Raw genomic sequence first — 21,143 nt, forward strand, 5'->3', positions numbered from 1 at the left:
TTCTTCAAAAATTCTTCACTAAAAATAGCAACAATTAATTTAAAATACAGGAAAATAAGATTCCCTAAACAAAATTGAGCAGATTCTGGTATGTTGAAAAAGACTATTTATAAATTTAAAGAGAATAGTGCTGTAACACTACAGAAAATAAAGTACAACAGATGGTGACGGAATGCTAAGCAAAGGTGTACACCCATAAAATGCCGCTCCGGATTGATGGTTTTCCCTCAGTGATGGCACTGCAGCAATTTTTATCACAGCTTTTTGCTCTTCTCTGTCTTGACATTTTTCTTGGTTCATAGCTCTTTCTCACATTTATAACTTAAACACACATGTAAGATCATAGTAGTATGTTGTTTTTTTTTCCCCCCTAATATCAAATAATTCCTCTACTAAACAGCTAGGTAATATACTGTTCAAAAATTTATATCCCAATTAGAAATAATTCTGAAGTAATTTTAAAAAATGATTGCAACTGCATGAAAAAGCCCATGTAAAGCACATATCTTTAAACGCCTGCCAAGGCTGTCATCTGGATTACACTGATTTCTTGGAAGATGTGCTTTTTCTGTCACTTACAATGCTAACAAAACATTTTCAAGGTATCAAATCGATAAAATAATATAATGCAAATCTGAAAGCATTTAGGGATACAGACTTAAAAACAACTAGCCTATTACTGGGCTACAATCTTCTGTCGGTGAAAAAAAATCTTCGGAAAATAAACTATCCTCCTGATCTAGTGCTTCCACACTGACTAGCAGTAGTTAATGCTTGGAATAAAAGTGAACAGGCTCTAAATACTGTCTAGTGTGTAGGAGTAAATTTTGGCTCTGGTGACACCAGTAGGATCTCCACATAATCCTCATGTCCTGCAGCCACACCTGAAACATGGGAGGATGAGAAGATGTCCTTTCTCAGGCAGGCTCAAAGAACACATTTATATCCACACAGTCATGACCATGTGTTTCCCAAAAGCCTCAGAGTGGCTCTCTGACAAGAGAAAAAAAAAAAAACAAAACATCCGAAAGCTGGACCTTAATACCAGAGACTTAGCCTCTTCTGCAAAGAAGTTTTATCTGTAAAATAGTAAGAATACAGGTCTTCAAGGATTTTTAATTATACTTTTAAGTAGTTAAATTATATTTTTATTATCTTCAAAGGGGGTTACCACTGAAAAGTGAGTTTATGAAGACAAGATGTCACCTCTTTCATCATTCTCCCCCATCCCTCCAAGCCAGACCCTTAAAGGATCATTTTAACGAACAAAACCAAACTGAGTATCATGTAAGTAATGCTGTAATCAAACAGCAAGTAGGAAGGACAGATTTAGATACAAATTTTTCTTCTCTTTTTTACATATGCAAATTATGCTTAAGATTCCTTTTGGACTTCTGTCTATGCAAACATTCAAGGAACATGCAGTAGAAGAATGATTGCAGGAGTATATAAATGAACAGCCAAATAGCTGCACATGCCGCCTTGGTCCTCACTCTCAGTTACCACCGTTGTAACACAGGACATAAGCTATTTGCTATGTAATCTCTTTGGAGGAAAATGACAATGTCAGTAAGATGGTATACCTACTTACTGTCTTGACACCATAAATCACAATGATTCTATAGCAAGATATTAATTTCACTTTCTACTTCATTTAAACACAACAAAGATTAGAAATTGTTTAGTTTTCATAACTGTCAAAATAAAACTTTCCTTTTACTAAACTGCATCAAAGTTGTTCTATTGGACATTTTTCTGTCCACTTGAATTCTCATTTTACTAGAAGTCAATGCCATAGCACACTCTAGAATGCTCTGCATCTGTGGTCTTCAACACAGTACTCAGGCCACATCAGGTCACTCACAGTGATTGGAATAACAAACCGCACTTTGAATTTATTAAATTGTGATTTTCAATGTTGCAGTGATGGCCATGAGTAACTGCATGCCCTGCGAGACAGTGCTGTGTGGTTACCAGCAGCTGTCATTCTCTATTTCCCAGTTTCCCATGCTTTGGCTGCTCTATCCCATTTGGAAATCATGTGAGTAGATAATTGATGGCAGGAAGGAACAAGTGATCACCTTATGTGTATAAACAGTATGCAGTCATCAAAAATGAAAGGTTCTGTGCTATTTAAGAGGTATAACAAAACACAAGATCATGAGATGCCTCTGGGATTTACTTTAAAATGATCCAAAAAACGCTATTTAGGTATGTGTTAGAACTTGGTAATAGTATGCAGGACTTTGATTGTATCACTGTTTATGATGCTTAGTATAAAAAAATTACTTCGAAAGAAAGTATATGCTTCAAAGAAGTAGTATATCTGAAAGGGAGGGAGAGAAGTAGGAGAGATTTCTGGGTGTGTGTAATAGGAACTAACACTGTTTTATTTGTTCATGTTTATGTGAGTAATGTTTGTTGTCTTCTTGTAATTTCTGAGCATAATGAAATAGTATAAAAGTTTCTCAAAACGCCAGGTCATTTGATAAAACACACTGAAAACAGAAGTCAGTAAAAGTATACTAAATTGAAAACGTGCCACTTAAGAATCGATGAAGAAAAAATTCACATCAATCATTCAACTAACAGGGATTGTAAGCACTTTGGCATTTACTAAATCTTTTAGCAACACATCCTATCATGCATACAACATTGCACATTTTCTATGAGTAAAATCTTTGAAACTCACCATCATAAACGAAGTATGTTTTATCTTTGAAAACAAGCACAGCTGGCATCTCTTTTAGCGTCACATACTGCAAAACATTAGAAATTTAAACAAGTTTTATCAAATTTTAATCAACAGCTAGGATTCAAAAAGTACAAAAATATAAACACAGTCAATAAAAGTTAGTAAAATAATACCATCAATAACAATAATAAGCCAGTAGAATTCAAAGCTCATCCAAAGGTTGGATTTAAATGTTTATAAATACCATATACATACTTTGGACAGTGTTCTGTTTGCCATGGGAGACCATGGGTTACTCTTAAAGCTGCTAATAGCTGGAGTATCACCTAGGAAGTAAGGAAGGAAGCCCTTAGGAGCAGTGAAGCAGCAAGACAGGCATCACACCAGATGTGTGATGTGGGCCCAACACTTCACTGAGGGGAGGGTCTGTTGCCTTCCCCCACAAACATAAAGACACCGAGGCTGCCTACCTCACACAGTAGCTGTGAATTGCATTAGAGAACAAGCAAGAGCACAGTATAAACAGTCAACTGATTTTAAAAACAGCTTGCAATCGTCATTCATAAGGTCATTAGGAAAACATTTGTTTCTATACAACAAGTACTTCTAAAGAGTCAAACTGCAGTAGAGAATCAGTGATGTTATTACATGAACATGAAAAACGAAAGTAACTATGAATAAGGGGAACAGAAGGCAGGCATATCTCAGTACGAGAAGACAGGAATGATTTAGTTACATTACTAATCAAAAATGATGTAGACTGTGAAAAGAACTACTTCATCGCAGAAGTGGTAAAGCACTTGTTAGGCTCAGTGATCAAGCACAGGTTATTAACTGTTCCTGAGAACTAATTCACAAAGATGTTTGGGAAGGGTTTTTCACATTCAATATCTCCTCCTTTCAAAGAAACCTGAGTGGCACTTTCTAGAAGAGCACTGAACTAGTCTCAAGACTTGCAGTTGTCATCTCATGCCACATACTCCTGGTCCACCCTTCTCTCTGTGTTCCTGTGATCGCACCATCTTATAACTGTCTATTCACTGTTCTCTGTGCATCTAAGTATTCTCATGTTAAAAACTGTTTCAATTCATTCTTATTCTGCTCACTGTACTTACTCAAGTTTTCATAAAACCTAGATTAAAGCTAGAAAAATTCCGAATAAGACACTAATATTCAAAATACAGAGACCACAAAATTACAAACTTTCTATTTTCTTGAGAATCTCCTACAGTAGTAAAACTCTTCATCTTATTTTGAAATTACTATTTTTTCCAGTCAACTTTTTACAATAACGTATTTAAGATCTAATAAAGAGAAATGACACATATTGACATTTTGAAAATTGACTTAAAAATGCTTAAAGAAATTAGCTGGAATAGCTAATAATAAAGTGAGCCCACGAAGTAGATGTCATATGTACCCTGTCCCCCAAGATTTGGCATCTGAGGGCCTTAACTAATACATTCTATTTTTATATTAGGTCTTGGATGGTACCAACACCCAGAACTACTAGAAAACTTGACAGGAGTAGGCAGTTTACTCAACATTCTGGATTACCAGGGACTGAACCCAAAGTCAGAGCTCGACTACCTGAGCCATGCAACTAACCATGTATTTTCTATTTTGTTTTTGAGATAAGAGTCTTGTAAACTTTGTCTGGAATGGTCTTGACCTGACATTCTATCTTTACCTCCCTGAAATCTTGAGCTAGGATCTCACACACACATACACACACACACACACTCTCACACACACACACACCCTATGTAACTACTGATAATCATTTACACTAACGTTGTTTATTTGAAGTTAGCCTTTGGATATCAAGCAAGCCGTACTGAGTCAAATTAAATCACTGAAAGCTCTATAGATTACCCTGCCCCCTCCTAACTTGTTCCCCAGTATTCTCCCCCTCCCCCCTAGTCATAAAGAATGCCACCATCCACCCAGGTATTCCACCCAAGAATTACATCATCCTCAGTGCAACCTTTCCTTCTGTATCACGGGGTTATGACAATTCTCACTTAAACACAACAAGCCTTTCAAGTCTCCCCAGTTCTCTTACTAGCTCCTAAGACCTAACACCCTGTGTACTGCAGAACTTTAACTTGTCTCTTTACACCTATCCAATTCTTTCTGCACAAAGCAGAACATCCTGGGTAACACAGAGTAATATTCAGTCCATATTCTTTAACTACAACCCCATCATCTGCACGGCCACAACATAGATGATATGGAACTGTCTCTGCTACCTCCTGTCTCACTGAACCAAGCACAATGGCTACTGTAGTTCCTTTTCTGTTATCTTTTATCCCGTAACTGTTACTGACAGCCTGCCTATAGACCTTCACGTGCTCTTTTTTAAATCAGGTTTAATCCCAGTTTATATTGTTTTCTTCTCACACGATATTTCTTGGCTGACTCATACACACATGGTTATGCCAATCCTGTATGTCCCTATTATCACAATGCCTTTTGATTTTTTTCACTGCACTTGTCCTGTTTATAAAAGTTTTTCTGAGCATCACTAGTGAATTCTGCCAACCCAACAGAAGAGTTCATCTGCAACACATACTACTTATAAACAAGTCAAGGGTTTCAGATACCATCTGTCACACAGGTTATTACATAAAGACAAAACCACAAATGTAATGAATTCTTCAGTAAATGTCAAGAATCTGTTGAAAGTCGATTTTATAAGTAGTTTGGTATGAGCAGTAAAGAAAGAGCTAACAGGTTTACTCTTTCCATATGTCACAATAAATATGAAAAAAATCAAGCAGTAAAATCTAAAAGAAGAGATTTTATTGTCAGAATTCAATTTTAAATATTACCTCAGGAACCACTTCTTCTGAGGCAGAAAAGAAGTAGGTATACACAATGAGTTCTGAAGCAGCATCTATGTATTTCTCCTGTGACAACACAATAAGAAAATAAAGACCATTTTACAAGACTAAAGATTAAAACTGTCACTCATAAAATGTCAAAGAAGTTTTACATAGTAAACATCATCAGGTTAACACTATCCTACTATACACTGAGTTTAACGAACATAAAATAAAGCAAGTCAAATACATCATTAAGGCAAAAGACACTGCAACTGCGTGTAAAAGTCTGTTTCCAAGTAAGGCTGAGTTGGCTTAATTATAAACAGAAAGTGAGGTGAATTCTGGTGCACAGTGGCCAAGGAAGATGTGCATGTCTCATGTCCACAGTGGTGAGTTGTGACACCCACAGCAGTACCGCCTTGGACAAAGACTGTTAAAAGCGATGCAAACTCTGGATGGCCTTGGGGGTCAGTAACAGGAGAAACACCGAAGCAGGCACTATGTACATACACAGCTAACACCACAAACAGCAAGTACACAACCAGTGTTCTGGTTACAAAAATTACTTAGACAACAAAATATTTCCAGCAAGAGTGGAGTAAATTTTGAGTGACATCTGAAACCAAGTTAAATTGTCATGTGAATTTTCTGTAGGTAAGAAAGTAATTTCATACTTTCAGTGGTGATTCACCGCCTACGTAAACAAAGAACACAGGATGTCGCTTCTGCACATGTTCAAACATTTGCTGACTTGGAAGTGGTCGGATTAGAGCCCTGTTAGAAAGCAAAATGAACAAATATGAACTAAAAATAAATGATATAATCACAGCTGTATGATGGTCAATCATATTCTAAATTGTAAGGTTTTAGAAATGTCAACCGCATTTCAGATGCCTTGGCAAATCAATATAACCTAACAAATTCCCAGGAAACAACTATTATACCCATATATCTATGAAGTATCACAATTCAATCAATTAGGTTAAGTTGTGAATAAATACATAGCTTCAGAGCATCATCACTGAAAATATTTTGACAGATAAAAAACAGAACTGTCATCTATTTAGAGTCTTCAGCTAAAAACAAACAATTCACGAGATCTTATTTCCCTTCCAAAAAAACACTCAGGGAAACACAATGTCATTTAAATGTATTTAAGTATTCAATGAAAGTTAAAGTCCCAAAAGCTTTAAAACATATATTAGTTTCAGAAAAATGAAGAAAGAATAGTATGGTTTATGCATAAGAAGCTCAGCTCATAAAGAGAAATCAGGACTCTACAATAGTTTCATTATGTAAGCATTTGACAAAAGCCAGCACTGGGAAATGAGTGAAGGCAAAGATTATTAGAAAGTATACCATGGAATAAATAAAAGACACAATCTTGTAAATATGGTATACAATATTAGATTTGTACTGCAAGGCATCATTAAAAGGATCACAAGACAGGCTAAAGGCAAAGTTTCTCAAAGTGCACACATAGCTAATTGCATCATTTTCCCTCTTCTATTTGAATACTTAGTAATTAACTAGAAGTGATGCAACTCCAGGACTGGCTCCTGAAATTGTATTTGCAATAGAGTCCCAGCCATTTACCTCAGGGGTCTCTTCTTATGCTTATTAATAACATAAATACGAACAGGAAAAGTCACTTAGGAATAAAACACATACTAGCACCTCATATATCACAGTTCCTGCAAAATGTTTTTATTCATAAAGGACACGAAAATGAAACCCACAATTACAATGAGAAAATAACAGAAGTTTTATTAACAATAATTACAAACTTTAATGTATACAGATCATTACTATTTCTATTTCCTCAAATGCTCTGATGGACTATCAGCCCAACACAATGAATCTTTGCTGTTTTAATTTATCATATAATGGTTTAAAGCTATCATATACATAGACAAATGGAATAAATTCATTTTATTTAATTTAGGTAAGTCCTTAAAATATGATTGTGAGGTTCAGTTTTATTATAATATATTGCATTTTCAAGTATTAGTATGGTATGCTAAATTATTTTTATAATAAGAACTTACCCAGACACTCTATGAGCAAATTCAATGATATCATCTTTAGTTCGTGGTCCTCTGTAATTATATGCCAAGTCTCCTTTTAATCTTAAAAGCAAAAAAAAAGAAAAAGAAAAGAAAGAAAAAGGAAAAAGGATAAGTACTTGTTATCTTAACTCTTTTAACATTTAAGAATCATCCTCTGTTGCAGCATAACTTATAGTATGCAAAAGGGGAGGTATAGAGGAGTTTTCTAAGTGGCACAGTCTGTAAAACACAATGAGTAATTGACTTCAGACCACCAGCAACTCAAAACTTAAGGAAAAAGATTGCGCTTTACTAGAATTATATGAAAACATTTTTCTCTGTATTTGATAGGCACACTGTATTCAAGCCTTCAGAAAAATGAGTAATGAACACACTCATGGACAAGAACTTGAAACACTAACTCTCACTCTCTTCTCTATCTAAAGGGGAAAAAAAAGAACTAACAGAGTTTAAACAATATAATATCATAGTTACTTAATAGATGAACCAATGTCCATAATATAAAACTCTTCTACAAATTTAAGTAATTCTTCAAAAAAGCCTGTCAATGAGTTATTAGTTATCTAATTAAATGAAAGTACAAAAAGGAAAAATGAAGAAGCATAACACAACACTGTAGTTAGAAAAAAAAAGAATGATTTGCTTAAATCAAAGTAAAAGAAACATAGTAAAGTTTTTTTCAAAGTGCAGGAAGGAAGTTCAACACATACACACAACAGGAAATAAGCTTAAAATACTCAAATTTTGAAGTGCGAGATTCTAAAATATTGAAAAAATTCCTTATTTTATCATAAAATAACTTTCAAACCAATTCACTTGCTCTCCACATTACCCCTGTAAGGGTAATGGAAGTCCTGGAAACATCTAGAAGTTATGATTATTAAATCACCACACTATTTCTTCTAACCTATATGCTTTATTACACTACCTCAACACTCAAACTTAGAATTAGCATCCATCAATTATGATTGGTTTCTTTTTGCTTCCATGTCAATTATATACACGCGTGATCTGTGAGAAATTGTGATCAACAATGACAAAGCAGAGCCCTCTCTCCCAAACGAGACTATTCATATGGTCACCCCACACAGCCAGCACAACACATTAGCCATAAGCAGCAAAACTACTCAAGCAGAAGAAAGGCAGATACAAAGTCCTCTTTGAACACACTTTGCCTAAAAAGAAAACATGACTAACCCCAGATCTTTCAATTCACCATGGAAATACTAGAAATAAACATAAAATGTAAGCAGAGTGAACTATTAAAAATATACATATAAACATACAACACTCAACTTACAGCTTAATTGTTGGATAACCTCGAACTCCAAACTCTGAAGCAATGCCTTGATAAGAAAAAGAATAAATAATTCTAAATTTGTTTTAAATGAGAAACTAGGTAACAAATGAGCCTTTTACTTAAGGGATATAGCTCTATGTACACAAACCCATGTATATATGTTTTGAAGCATTAAAAAAAGAAAAAAAATGACAATTTTTCATATAAAATAATGTCTTAATCTAATCTATGGTATTACACAAAATATAATGACAAAACAAAAATAAATATCAAAAGACTAAATTTATTAAGAACTCATATTTTGGTAAAAGAAGAAAAAACATATACAGTACAAAAAATGTCTCATTTGATTCTAGAACAAGAATTTATTATAGATCTCATTATTCTTCTACAAAAATTAATTAAAAAATTAAAAGAACCTCTACTCTTCGCTTATTGTTCCCTGAGTATTCAAAGAATGGCAGTATATTTAATTACAATACACACTATACCTGCAAAAATCTCATACTGTTGTCAACATATGATAAAAAAATCAATTTTTAATTTTCTGCTTTTCTAATAACCTAGGACAATCCTAATAACCCAATTTTCAAGATTATTCTGAAAAACATTACAATGAGAAATATTTGCTATAATAGGATCATTTGAAAACAAAAGAGCAAACATCAATAGAATATCAGGACTTTTAAGAGTATAGCAACTGTTTACCAAATTAATTACCATACTACCTGAGAGACTAGTCAAGAACAGAAAGGTAGAGTCTCGTTATTTTATCTTACACAAAAACACTTATAAAATTATGCAAAGTATGCAGAATTAATATTAATGCACATCATTTTTCCCTTTACAACTATTTTACTTCCAGGGTACTTGTTCATCATTGATGGAGAAAATACTTCCAGACTTGGGCTCAAGTTCTCTAAAATACTTAATGATCTTCATAAATGTTGTTTCTTATTCCTCCCCAAGTCAAAAGAATGACAAAGTAAATCTGTGGCAAGATAATATCACAAAGCTCTCCATCTTCGTTTGTCAACCCTCCCTTAGATGTGTGGGAGAATTTGTTTGGAAAAGTCTCCTTAATGGTCAATCTATAAAAGTCACTTCAAAGAGCAAGGGTAACCAAGATTGATTCAGGCCTGCTGTGAATATTCATGTGAACTCAATGCAACTGCTTGTATTACTTGTGTCATTTATCATTTATGACTTAATTCTGTACATTCTAACAGAGTATGAGTGCAGCTGTTGGGACTGCACTGTTCAAAGCTGAATGACTTGGGAGATCAGAGTAAATTATTTTAAACGTCTGCCTTCCCAACTGCTGGAGGCCAGCAAACACAAGTTCTTATTATATTCTACTAAAACTCATTAAAAACAGCAAAACCATAAATAACATAAAATACAAACATAAAGAATAACTGATTAGGGAAGAGAGTTATGTTCCACTAGTAATATCACCACATAATTTATTTTTAAAAATTTAAGGCCAAGTGTGGTGTAATCCCAGAAACTTGAGAGACAAAGATTGGGAGGACTGTAGTCTAAGGCTATCCTAGGACAAAAATTACGGAGACCTCCATCTCAACCATTAAACCAGATGTGGTGATTCATGCATGATTCATGCCCACAATTTTAGCTGTAAGTAGAAGGATCAAGGTCTGAAGCAAGCCCATGGCAAAAATGGAGGCCCCTATGCAAAAAGAGTATTGGGGTGTCACTCAAATGATAAGAGTACTTGTTTATAGCAAAGCACAATGCCTTGAATGCAAACTCTATAATGCCAAATACCAAATAAAGAAAGTATGCAATCAATTAGAAACAGTGGTGGTCTTACAGAGAGTGATGCTATGAATCTCCAAACAGGCTTCATCAGAAAAATACTAGCTCTCCACAGATCCCTATCCAATCAATTAACTTGCATGCCCTTCATTTTTACATCTAGAAGATGGGGATACCACATACCACCTACCCTAAATGCCTTGTCTACTGGACCACTAACCTTCATTTCTTACCTAATTTTCTGGATAGTACTGGGGATTGAACTAAGGGCTTAACCACTTAAGTCAATCCTCCTCTTTTGTCATTGAGTCCTAAAGCTTCATCAGCTTTAAGCTTTCTGTAGAGAAGTTGAATGGTACAATAAAAAGGATAGAAGCAAAGGAAGGTTGGGTCTACAGATAGGTAACAACTAGGCAATGCCTTTATATACATGCACACATACATATACACCTACCAACGTAACCTGATGTGTTTCATGACTCTGAGTCTGCTCTCCCTTGTGAGAATACAACTCATCTTGCAGGATTGTGAGACTTTTTAAATAGGAAAATATATAGAAAATAATTAGATCTTTAAAAACTAGATGTAAGCCACATCTTACCATTAATTACCGACACATCAATGTACAGATAACCCTAAATACTAACTTGTAGAGCATTTTATAACGAGCTTTAATATCTTTAAACTGCTCCTCACAACAATTTCGATGCAGCAGGAAAAATGTGTGCAAATTCAGGTAATACAAAATGACTTTCACTTTTCATTTTATATGATAATTTATACAAAGAATTGAGGCTATTTTTCATTGGGTTAAGAATCAGAATCATGCGTGACTTCCTCTGAAGACTGGTAATTTTTAATGTGCACAAAATAAAGATAAACATAGCATTCTCTACTTCATTTCTGCATTCTCCTTGAAATGATAACAGCTTGCCATAAAGACAACTAAGAATATGAGTCATGGTGATCTTTGACCCTATGCCCAATAGTCTAACTCAGTGTATGAAGTACATACAAATTTCACCTTTTGTTTTCTTCTATTATTTGACTGATAAACTACAAAGGTTTTGAAACCTATTCAGCCCCAAATTCCTATTTTCTAAGTATTTACTGTCACTACACACATCTAAGAAAAGCCACAAAATACAGTAGTGATTGTCAGTTAAATCAAGATGGTTTGGGATACAATGGGAGAGCAGGGGAACTAAGGAGGTACTATTTGAATCTGGTGAATAGAGGACAGAGATGGAAGTAAAATATCCTATTATACACTAAAACCATGCCCCCCAAAATGATCTCAGAATCGGCCACCCAAAATATTAACACAAGGTTGAAAAACTGAAAACACAATTATTGACCAAAATGAGCTTATAAATGTAACCTATAAGTAAAAAGTCAGAATATGAATTGTCCAAATATAACTGTAAATTTATGCAACACAGAGGTAAAATAGTTTTACCATAAAAGTTACCACATACAGGTTGAAGAGATATAAATGTACCATTTCAGAGAGCTTATATCATCATTCAACTTTTCAATGTAAAACAATTTTAGTACTCATTTTTGAAAAGACCTATTGAGAGTCTAATCTGAATTTACACTGAACACTATTTAACATCTTATACTATTATTAAACCTGGGTATCATAAGTTTTGCTACAATTTCAAACATATAGAGCAGAATAGACCATAATAGGTCAAATTTGTAATTGTTCAAGCCATCAGATCTATACAAGTCTGTAGATTTCAGCAAGAAAATTGATGGCTTTTCCTTTCAACTACTGCAGTTTCATAACGAAAAATAATCTACTATCAAAGATAGTCAAGAGACATTTTCTATACTTTATCACTCTGAATAATCTTATCTTGTTCCAAACCAAAATCCTATAGGTATATACCCACAAAAATGGTGTATCATAGCATCTTACTTTTTGACTGTCCAACTTAATTATGTAGCAAAATCATGTAAAATGCTTTTTAAAATATGCCCACTCGACCCAATCTAAAAGATTTGGAAGTTGGCTTGGGCCTTTGGATCAAGAGCTGACAAGAAGCACCTGCAAACCTATTGAAGACAGACAATCAACAGATTATAAGCAGAAAAAGAAGGGTCAAGAGGACAGAAGAAATTTTCAGTATTCCATAGTTAAGACACACAACATTGAGAGATGGCTTGAAAAAACAAATTAAGCAAAAGTCTTATCAAAACCTAACCAGAGCAAGCTGGGCACTCAGGTGGCTCAATCTATAATCCTACCTAAAGGAGGCTGAGATCTGAAAATCACTGTTCAAAGCCAGTCCTCACAGAAAAGTCTGTAGGACTCATCCCCAATTAACCACCAAAAATCCAGAAATGGAAGTATGGGTCAAATGGTGGACGGCCCGACTTGAGTAATAAAGCTAAGGCTCAAGTTCAAAGCCCCATATTGTTATGCGTACACATGTGCACACACAGGCACACACACACACACACACACACACACACACACACACACACACGTGCCAGGGCAAAAAGGGCTAGAGGCATGGATCAACCAGTAGAGTACCTGCCCAATAAGTATGAGGTCTTAATTTCAATCTCCAGTACTGCCAAATAAATAGATATATAAAGTGTATTTGTTTAACCAACGTATCTAGACATAAAAACTTACTTTTCATGAGTAACTACCGAACAATAAATCAATAACTTCTTTAATATCATTAAATGTTCATTTCAAGAAATATAAACTCATTCGTTATTCTCTCCCTTTCTACAATAATATACTGGTTATGTTTCTTGACCTTTCAAAGTTTCAAAAATTCATTTCCAGGACTGGAGATGGTGCTTAGCAATAAAAACGTCCATTCTGCAAGCACCAGGACCCTCAGTTCACACTCCAACTCTAACAAATTACACACACACACACATGTATTTGTGTTGCTCATTAATTCTAGCTCTAACATGCACCTGATTCTAAATAATAACACTATCAATTCAATTAAATAATTGAAAATGTACATACGACTAACAATCCTTTCCACTAAGAGTGGTACTTCACTGAGATGTGTACACTGTCACTTCTTCTAATGCTCCTCTGCACTACTGGGTCAATCCCTACCATTTTCCATTCTAAAGTTTCCCTTAATGACCTCTGGGTCTACCAGTTCTCCTCTTGCATCCCATAAGCTGTGCCATCAACATTTTTCTCTAGTATTTGCCGTCTCAAAATTGTGTATTACTTTCCCATGGATAACTGATCAAATGCAAAATACATTACCTGAGCTGGGAGGCTTTAACAATCAAGAGTATCTTTTAGTATCATATATGTGCTAGGCTTTATGCCAAGAGGCTCTAAATATAGAACATTTATAGTCCTCACAATCCTGAAAATATCACACTCCCTGAATGCAAGGAAACTAAATTTCAGAGGGAGTAAGTATTTTTGCCAAACTATAAAGCAGCCAAGATTAAAACCTAATGCTAGCTCATGCTAAAGGTGTAACCCAGAGAAGACAGTTGACTACCTAAAAAGAAATGTAGCTTGCATCCTTCTACTTTCTCTATTAGCTAAAAGATACAAGGGATATTGTGTGCTACGTCATTACAACTTCAAAATAAGCAATGGAAAGCATTACAATGAGGTATTTTCCAATATGGAGACCAAAGTTTAAGGCCTTCAGAAACAATCCCAGCGTTATAGAGCAAACACAGGAAACAAAGGCAGGCCTTGCTTTCTGAAGCTATGACCTTTCCAAACTTCTATGATAACTTATAATTCTTTAGATTTAATTCCTTTTTTCCAAAATCTCTTAAGACAGTTGTCAGTGAATTTTATCTGTAATAGGTCAGATATTTATTTCAGGCTTTCAAGAGTATTTTTAGGAGTTAGTTTTTGTCACAATAGTTCAATTTTGCTAACAGGCACAAAAACCACCAGGACAACAGCAAACAGGTTCCAAAACTTTGGGCAGGTTCCAAAAATAGGCAGAACAAACATGACGTATCTCCTAGTTTCTCTGTGTATGTTTCATTCTGTTCTATTCTCGATATGGACTCAATAAACTCACTTTCAACTCTGAATATCTATTTTTACTGTGTATCTATGCTAAATACACTTACCTACACATTCCCATGTGCTCCACCAAGGCTATTCATACAATAACAACATCAAAGTAACATGTTGACTCCTGTACTTGCCTCCTGTAAATGGACTTGACTGGTAACAAATGATGGTTTACAGGTCTCCCCTAGGGCCTCACTCCACATTAAATATGTAATGACCAATTCACTTAGCTCATAATGTCTTTGAGATTATCAAGATAATTTTACAGGATCAAAAAAGCAATTTGCAAGATTTAAACACTACTGCCTATAATTAAAACATTTTCAATTTAAGAACAGTAAAATAATAAACTTTAAGAAAAGGCTTACTAGAATAGGAAGTGGCATCCATCTTTCCAACTTTCACTGGAGAGCCAATGCTTTTCATCTCAAGACCAACTTCATTCCAAATTGGTTCCAATTTTTTACAATGGCCACACCATGGTGCATAGAACTATCCAAATCAAAAGAAAGAAAGAAACTTCAAAAAGTGCTACTATATAGGCCTAAATATTTAAAGAATGTCTTTGACTATTAATATGTTAATAATTTGTATTTGACAATAACTTCAGTCTGATGGAAGGCTTGTGTGGCTCACACTTGTAATCCTAGCTAACCAGGTAGTTGAAATTTGAGGATTGTAGCTGGAAGCCAGCCTGGGCAGAAAAGTTTGTGAGATTCTTATCTCCAAGTAACTAGCAAAAGAGCTGAGACAGTACCCAGTGCCCACTGAGTTTAAACCTCACTGGTAGTTGCGTGATGATGAAATATAAATACATACACACACATACACCACATATACTAAAAAAGTGTTAAGTTATATAGTCTATACAACTACTTAAAGATAATAAAAATATTAATTAAAAATATGTATAAATCTAGATAGGTTAACTTCTAGTACAAATACTATTTCAGTTCATTTAAAATGACTACTGATATTTTTTAAAGATACATAAGCTAACATAGAAATGATTTTGCTGGGGTGGGGAAGGTGGCTCAGTGGTAGAGTGCTTGCCTTACATGCATGAGGCCATGGGTTCGATTCCTCAGCACCACATACACAAAAAGAAAATAAGCAGGAAGTGGCACTGTGGCTCAAGTGGTAGAATGCTAGCCTTGAGCTGAAGAGCTGAGGGACAGTGCCCAGGCCCAGAGTTCAGGCCCCACGACCGGACCCAAAAAATAAATAAATACATTAAGAAATGATTTTGCTTCAAGTGAATATGTCCACATTCTATAAAAAATGAAACACCACAAAACCATGTGAATACTATTACCACATCTATCCCCTATTAATGACAAACACTGGGCTATTTTTCGTTACAGAAATTTAAGCACAGCAGTTGCCTTTGCTGACTTTCATTACTTCTACTAGTGAAATGTGGGCGATCATTAAGATGACTGCTTTGGCTAAGAGATAAGACAGGATGGTTAAAATAAAACCACAATTGCCGATACTTCATTCAGACTTATGAAACTGTGAGGTGATACTTAGGTTCCCTAGTCATACTACGTAACCAACTGCTCGTGAAATGAAAATTATTCTTAAACTTCCAACTATGGAAATGTGAAGTTACCTAAGAGAGAGAATGAGATAGAGGTTCAGTGCCCCACTGAATGGCCTTGTAATTGTCACATCTGCTATTCTGTCCCTTTCACTTGTGGCCACTTTATGTTGCGCTCAGGCATGTAAAACAAGCTCCAAAAACTACGAAGTATAAGTATCTTCCAAACTTGAAAGTGAGGAAAGGAAAATGAAAATTGAATTTTTCTCATTATCAAGATGAATGCATGCTGAGACTACTAAGAGATATGAGCATACTCAATCTCTTGGAAAACATGGAGAAACAGTACTGTAATTCAGATGTACTTCACTAAAGGAGTAGGTTCCAACTTCTGTCCTCAATGTCCCACATACCTCTGAATTTCATCAAAAATAGCTAAGTTCCTTTGCCAGGAACTTTAAATGTGGAGACTAATTTTTACTATGAAATGAATAAATTCAACTTAAAACCTAGAGAATAAATCGTAAAAGATTATCTGCAACTACGAAGATGGAACAAAGAAGCCTGCTGAGGATTTTTGGTTTTTTTGAGGGAGGCAATGAAAGTGACAGAGGGAAAATGGTGAATGTACAGAGATGTCACAGTGAAATCCCTACTACCTAATAACAAACTAACAAAACAACTAATAATAAACTATGCTAATTGATAAAGTAATACTAATCAATTAACAAATAACTAATAACACTAATGCAAATTTCAAAATACAAAACCCTAAGAGTAAAACCTGAGAAAGCAAACAGTAGATCCAAATGCACGTTCTCTTCTTTTAGAAAATGCTACATAACATAGTAGGGGAGGGTAATTAAATTTATATACTTACATCTACAAGCCAAATATCATCTTTTCGATTTTCTTTAAACCTAAAGGCAACAAAAAAAGACAAATCTGTAATTTGACACTGGCACTCACCACAAACATCTCCACTTATATAGCACACGACACATTACAGATGTGAACACCACACAGTTACAAACTTCTAGTACAGGCAAGAATAAGTTGATGACTACAGGAAATGTAACAAATTCTTTCAACAATGTTTTACTCTATCACCTCTAAATTTTGTCCTACTTCAACAAAGACTTGAAAATACTCTGGGAGGCAAGAATTGCCTAAACAGGTTTAGATGTTCTTTTTTTGTCACTATTCCCTAAGCAATAAATCATGCCAACTATTTACACAACATTTACATGGTAACAGGCATGGACTGTAACATGACTTAAACAGGACTTAGGTGCAGAGACGTAGTGTGTGTAATCACATCATTTACCTCAGGTGACTTAGCATCCAGATTTTGCCAACTTTAAGTCCTGGAAGCAATCCCCTTGGACACTGTGAGATGACTCTATCTACCGCAGGCCTTCACCACCCTATCCATTTACCTGTCCATTAAAATGCTTGGCCCTGTGGTTTAGGATGCTATGTGCATACACTGTATGCCCATGACTGGGCCCAGTATGTGTAAACCAAGTCAAAACTGTAATCAGCATTTAAAACAGTGTTCTTAAAAGACAAGGAAAAGCAAACACGGACCTGCAGAGCCTAGAGCAATGTGGTTCAAATCATCAGACAGCATAGGGACAGCAAAGTTAGGAAGTTAGGCTCCCTGGGAACATAATGAATGGCACCAAGGGCCAAAGGTTGTATGTGGTGAAGAATACCCTGGCTTTCTGGCTTGAGGAATCTGACCCTGAGCTGTGCATTAAGCCAGGGTATGATCAGAAGGACATCTATTTCTCTCTGTTTTGATGCCCTGTCAACATTGGCATGTCAAGCTCAGTCTAGGGTCATGTCATAAATTCCATGCAACTTATGAATCCTGGAGACGCTAGTTGTTCAACTGCTAATTCTGCTGCTACTCAGTTTCTATATTTACATGATAAGCATGGTATGCCATTGGCAATGAGCATCTACATGCCTAACCAAATGATTCTTAAAAGCACAGCTCCTCAGGCATTCACTACTGATACCACACATTCAAAAAGGGATAGACCCCTCAAGGCACCACTGAGCTCAACAAGGTTACCACTTGTTGACTGCAGTTTTCTTCACAATCAGAAAATTTCTTTAATCAGACCACAGGTACTTTGTAAAACAGGTGAACATGTTTGGGGCCCCTGAGACCTTCCTCAGGGCTTTTCCAGAACTGTACTGTACTGTTATCACACAGATTCTGCCACCCAATCAGGTGTCTTCAAGGTGGACGATAAGCTAAACTGGAGGAAACAAATCTTCATTCAATGGTCACAGTGCAACCAAGAGTCTACAAAAAACGTGCCAGCTGTGATCCATTTTCTCCCATGAAAGAGCACCAGGTAAGCCAGTTGGATGCAGCTGAGACAGGAATATGCCTGCTGGGGCTGAGCAGCTCTGAATAAAGGCAAGCTGCTGCCTCTTTATGCTTACAGCCTTCCACAAGGCAGTCCTGGCAAAGATAAGGCACCCCAATAATCAGGCCTCCAGCCAGAAGCAACTGGTCCGAGAGTGCCAATACCTATATGAACCTGGTTGGCCTGGGAAGCATGAATCCTTGGCTAGCAGGCAAAACTCCAGAGACTGCAAAGCACTGGATGTACACCCACTCTGGGGTGGAGAAGTCAGCTTCCCTCATGTGACCTGCTGGGAAAAGTGGCATTATTGCCTGCAGTCATACCTGAAAGACTACACAAAGGACTGTAGGATGAAGCTAAAACCTTTTACCTACTATAAGCCAAACCTGTGAGATGACCGCAGTGATACTAAGATATGAATTCCAGCACCCACTCCATATGATAAAACTGCAACAACTATGTAAGTAACAAAACAGAATGCTAGTTTTTAAACTCTTAAACAAGCTCCTTGGGGGCACTCTCTCCTTTGGACATACACAGCAGGCAGAATCATTCCTGGAATCAAGCTAGCAGTATATAAACATTGGACATTTAAGCAATCTGTCGCTGAGCTCTCCCTGTTATTTAACATTAGATGCCAACGTGTAGGTAACATCTAAGTGGAACGAAGTCAAAATGATATTTAAATAGATATACTCACGATTCATCTAAGTCTTCTACAAAACCTTTACAGAAAGCCACATTAAATAATATCACTAGGGGAAAAAAAAAAAAGAAGAGAAATGTAAAAACCTCACAGAGGTGATTTATCACCTGGCTTTTGATGCATGCTTAGTCACGGTTAAGGCGTTTTGATTTGTTTTCTTGGTCATCTACCAAACGTTCACCACGGATCTGGGACGTGGTGCGTGAGGCCGAGGCGTGTGCAGCCGTCGCTGGCGGGGAGGCGCAGGGTCCTCGGGGGGCAGCGGGTGCCCCGGACGCTAGCCACGGGGAGCCCCGGATCGGAGCGCACCTCTCACGCTCCTGACCCGCGCGGTGACCCGGATGGTGACCCCCGCAGACCCAGGCCGGCCACCGCGGGTCTCCGCACCATCCCGGCCCTCGGCCCCAGGAGCAAGCGTGGTCCTCCGCACCCGACTGCTCGCAGACCCTCCATCGGGGGGTGAAAGGGGAGAGGTCGGGGGTCGGCCTGCCCCCACCCAGGGAGCCAGCGCGGCGGGAACTTCCGGCGCCGGGCAGGAGGAGCCCCGAGGGGCCCCGCCGCGACCCCGGCTCGACCCCGACCCCGGCCGCGCCCCCACGCGCGCGCGCCGCCTCGCCGCCGCGGTTACCTGTGGCGCAGAGCCTGAGGCCGGCCCGGCCCCTGCGGCCCGGCGCGCTCGCCATGGACAGCTGCCGCCGCCGACCCGGTGGAGGTGAGGAGGAAGCGCCGGCGACCCCGCCTGCCGGTCCGGAAAGGGAAGCGGGGCCGGGCCGGCGCCGGGGAAGCGCCGCGCGGAGCGGGGGCGGGGCTGGCGGCCTCCGCTACCCTCGCGGGCCCGGCCGGCTCTGCCTCTGAGCATGCGCGGGGGCGCGGCGTCCGCGCAGGGGAGCAGAGCGCATGCGCGGGGCGCAGGCGCGGTCGCGTGTGTGCGCCTCAGGCGGCGTGGAGGGGGCGGCGCGGGGAAGCGGAGCGTGGGGTCGTGTCTCGCGGGAGGGGAGGGGGCATGGAAGGGGGCGGGCGACTCGCCGGGCCGGGTCGGATCCGGCGTCCTCCCGCGTGTGCTGCTCCGGCTCCGGGGCCGCGTGGTGACGGGTGGGAATCGTGGGAGCGCGCGCGCGGGCCCGGTGCCCAGCCCCGGATGCCCAGCCCCGGAGCCCGAGCCCGAGCTCGGGCCGCTTCTGCAGCCCCGACCTGAGTGCAAAGCTCTGCCGCGGTCAGCTTCGGACCCGTGCACCGGACGCTCTAGAACCCGAACAAAGGCGATTGGGCTTAACTGTGTATATGCATATAAAACTGTATAACTACATAACTATGTAACTATAACTGTATATAACTATAACTATATGTAACCAGAACTATATGTAACTATCTCTATATAACTATGTAATTATATGCTATATATAATTACAACTCTATGTAACTATATATAACTATAACTGTATGTAACCAGAACTATATGTAACTATATATAATCATAACTATATGTAACTACAACTATATATAATAATATAATTATATATATAGACTATATAATTATAACTACATATATAATTATAACTATGTAACTATACTATATACAATTATAACTATATGTAACTATATATAACTATATGTACTATATATAATTATAACTATGTAACTAATTATATATAATTATATGTAATTATATACATACTATATATAACTATATGTAACTATATATAACTATATATAACTGTAACTATAACTATATGTAATCATAACTATATGTAACTACAACTATATATAATTATATAATTATATATAGACTATATA

At 37.4% G+C, this 21,143-nt stretch overlaps 1 protein-coding gene across 3 annotated transcripts in view; it reads right to left on the reverse strand.

Annotated features, from left to right (window-relative positions):
• Tmx3 (thioredoxin related transmembrane protein 3) overlaps window positions 1–20,096 on the reverse strand; it is a 33,020-nt gene extending 12,924 nt beyond the window's left edge. Inside the window, exons 1-9 of one of the 3 annotated variants that reach the window (XM_042693484.1) lie at window positions 19,978–20,096; window positions 19,344–19,398; window positions 17,137–17,176; window positions 15,082–15,205; window positions 8,893–8,938; window positions 7,572–7,652; window positions 6,198–6,297; window positions 5,530–5,607; window positions 2,693–2,759 (exon numbers count right to left, since the gene is read on the reverse strand). In XM_042693484.1, coding sequence (XP_042549418.1) covers window positions 2,693–2,759; window positions 5,530–5,607; window positions 6,198–6,297; window positions 7,572–7,652; window positions 8,893–8,938; window positions 15,082–15,205; window positions 17,137–17,176; window positions 19,344–19,398; window positions 19,978–20,032 — 646 coding nt within the window. In that variant the 5' untranslated portion in view covers window positions 20,033–20,096. Of the gene's footprint in view, window positions 1–2,692; window positions 2,760–5,529; window positions 5,608–6,197; window positions 6,298–7,571; window positions 7,653–8,892; window positions 8,939–15,081; window positions 15,206–17,136; window positions 17,177–18,807; window positions 18,865–19,343; window positions 19,399–19,977 lie in introns of those variants that run through there. The other 2 variants (XM_042693485.1, XM_042693486.1) reach the window with 2 other exon arrangements.
• Between the last annotated feature and the right edge of the window lie 1,047 nt (window positions 20,097–21,143).

This window comes from Dipodomys spectabilis, unplaced genomic scaffold, assembly GCF_019054845.1.
Source record: "Dipodomys spectabilis isolate Male_0828 unplaced genomic scaffold, ASM1905484v1 ptg000169l, whole genome shotgun sequence".
Taxonomy (NCBI): Eukaryota; Metazoa; Chordata; class Mammalia; order Rodentia; family Heteromyidae; genus Dipodomys; species Dipodomys spectabilis.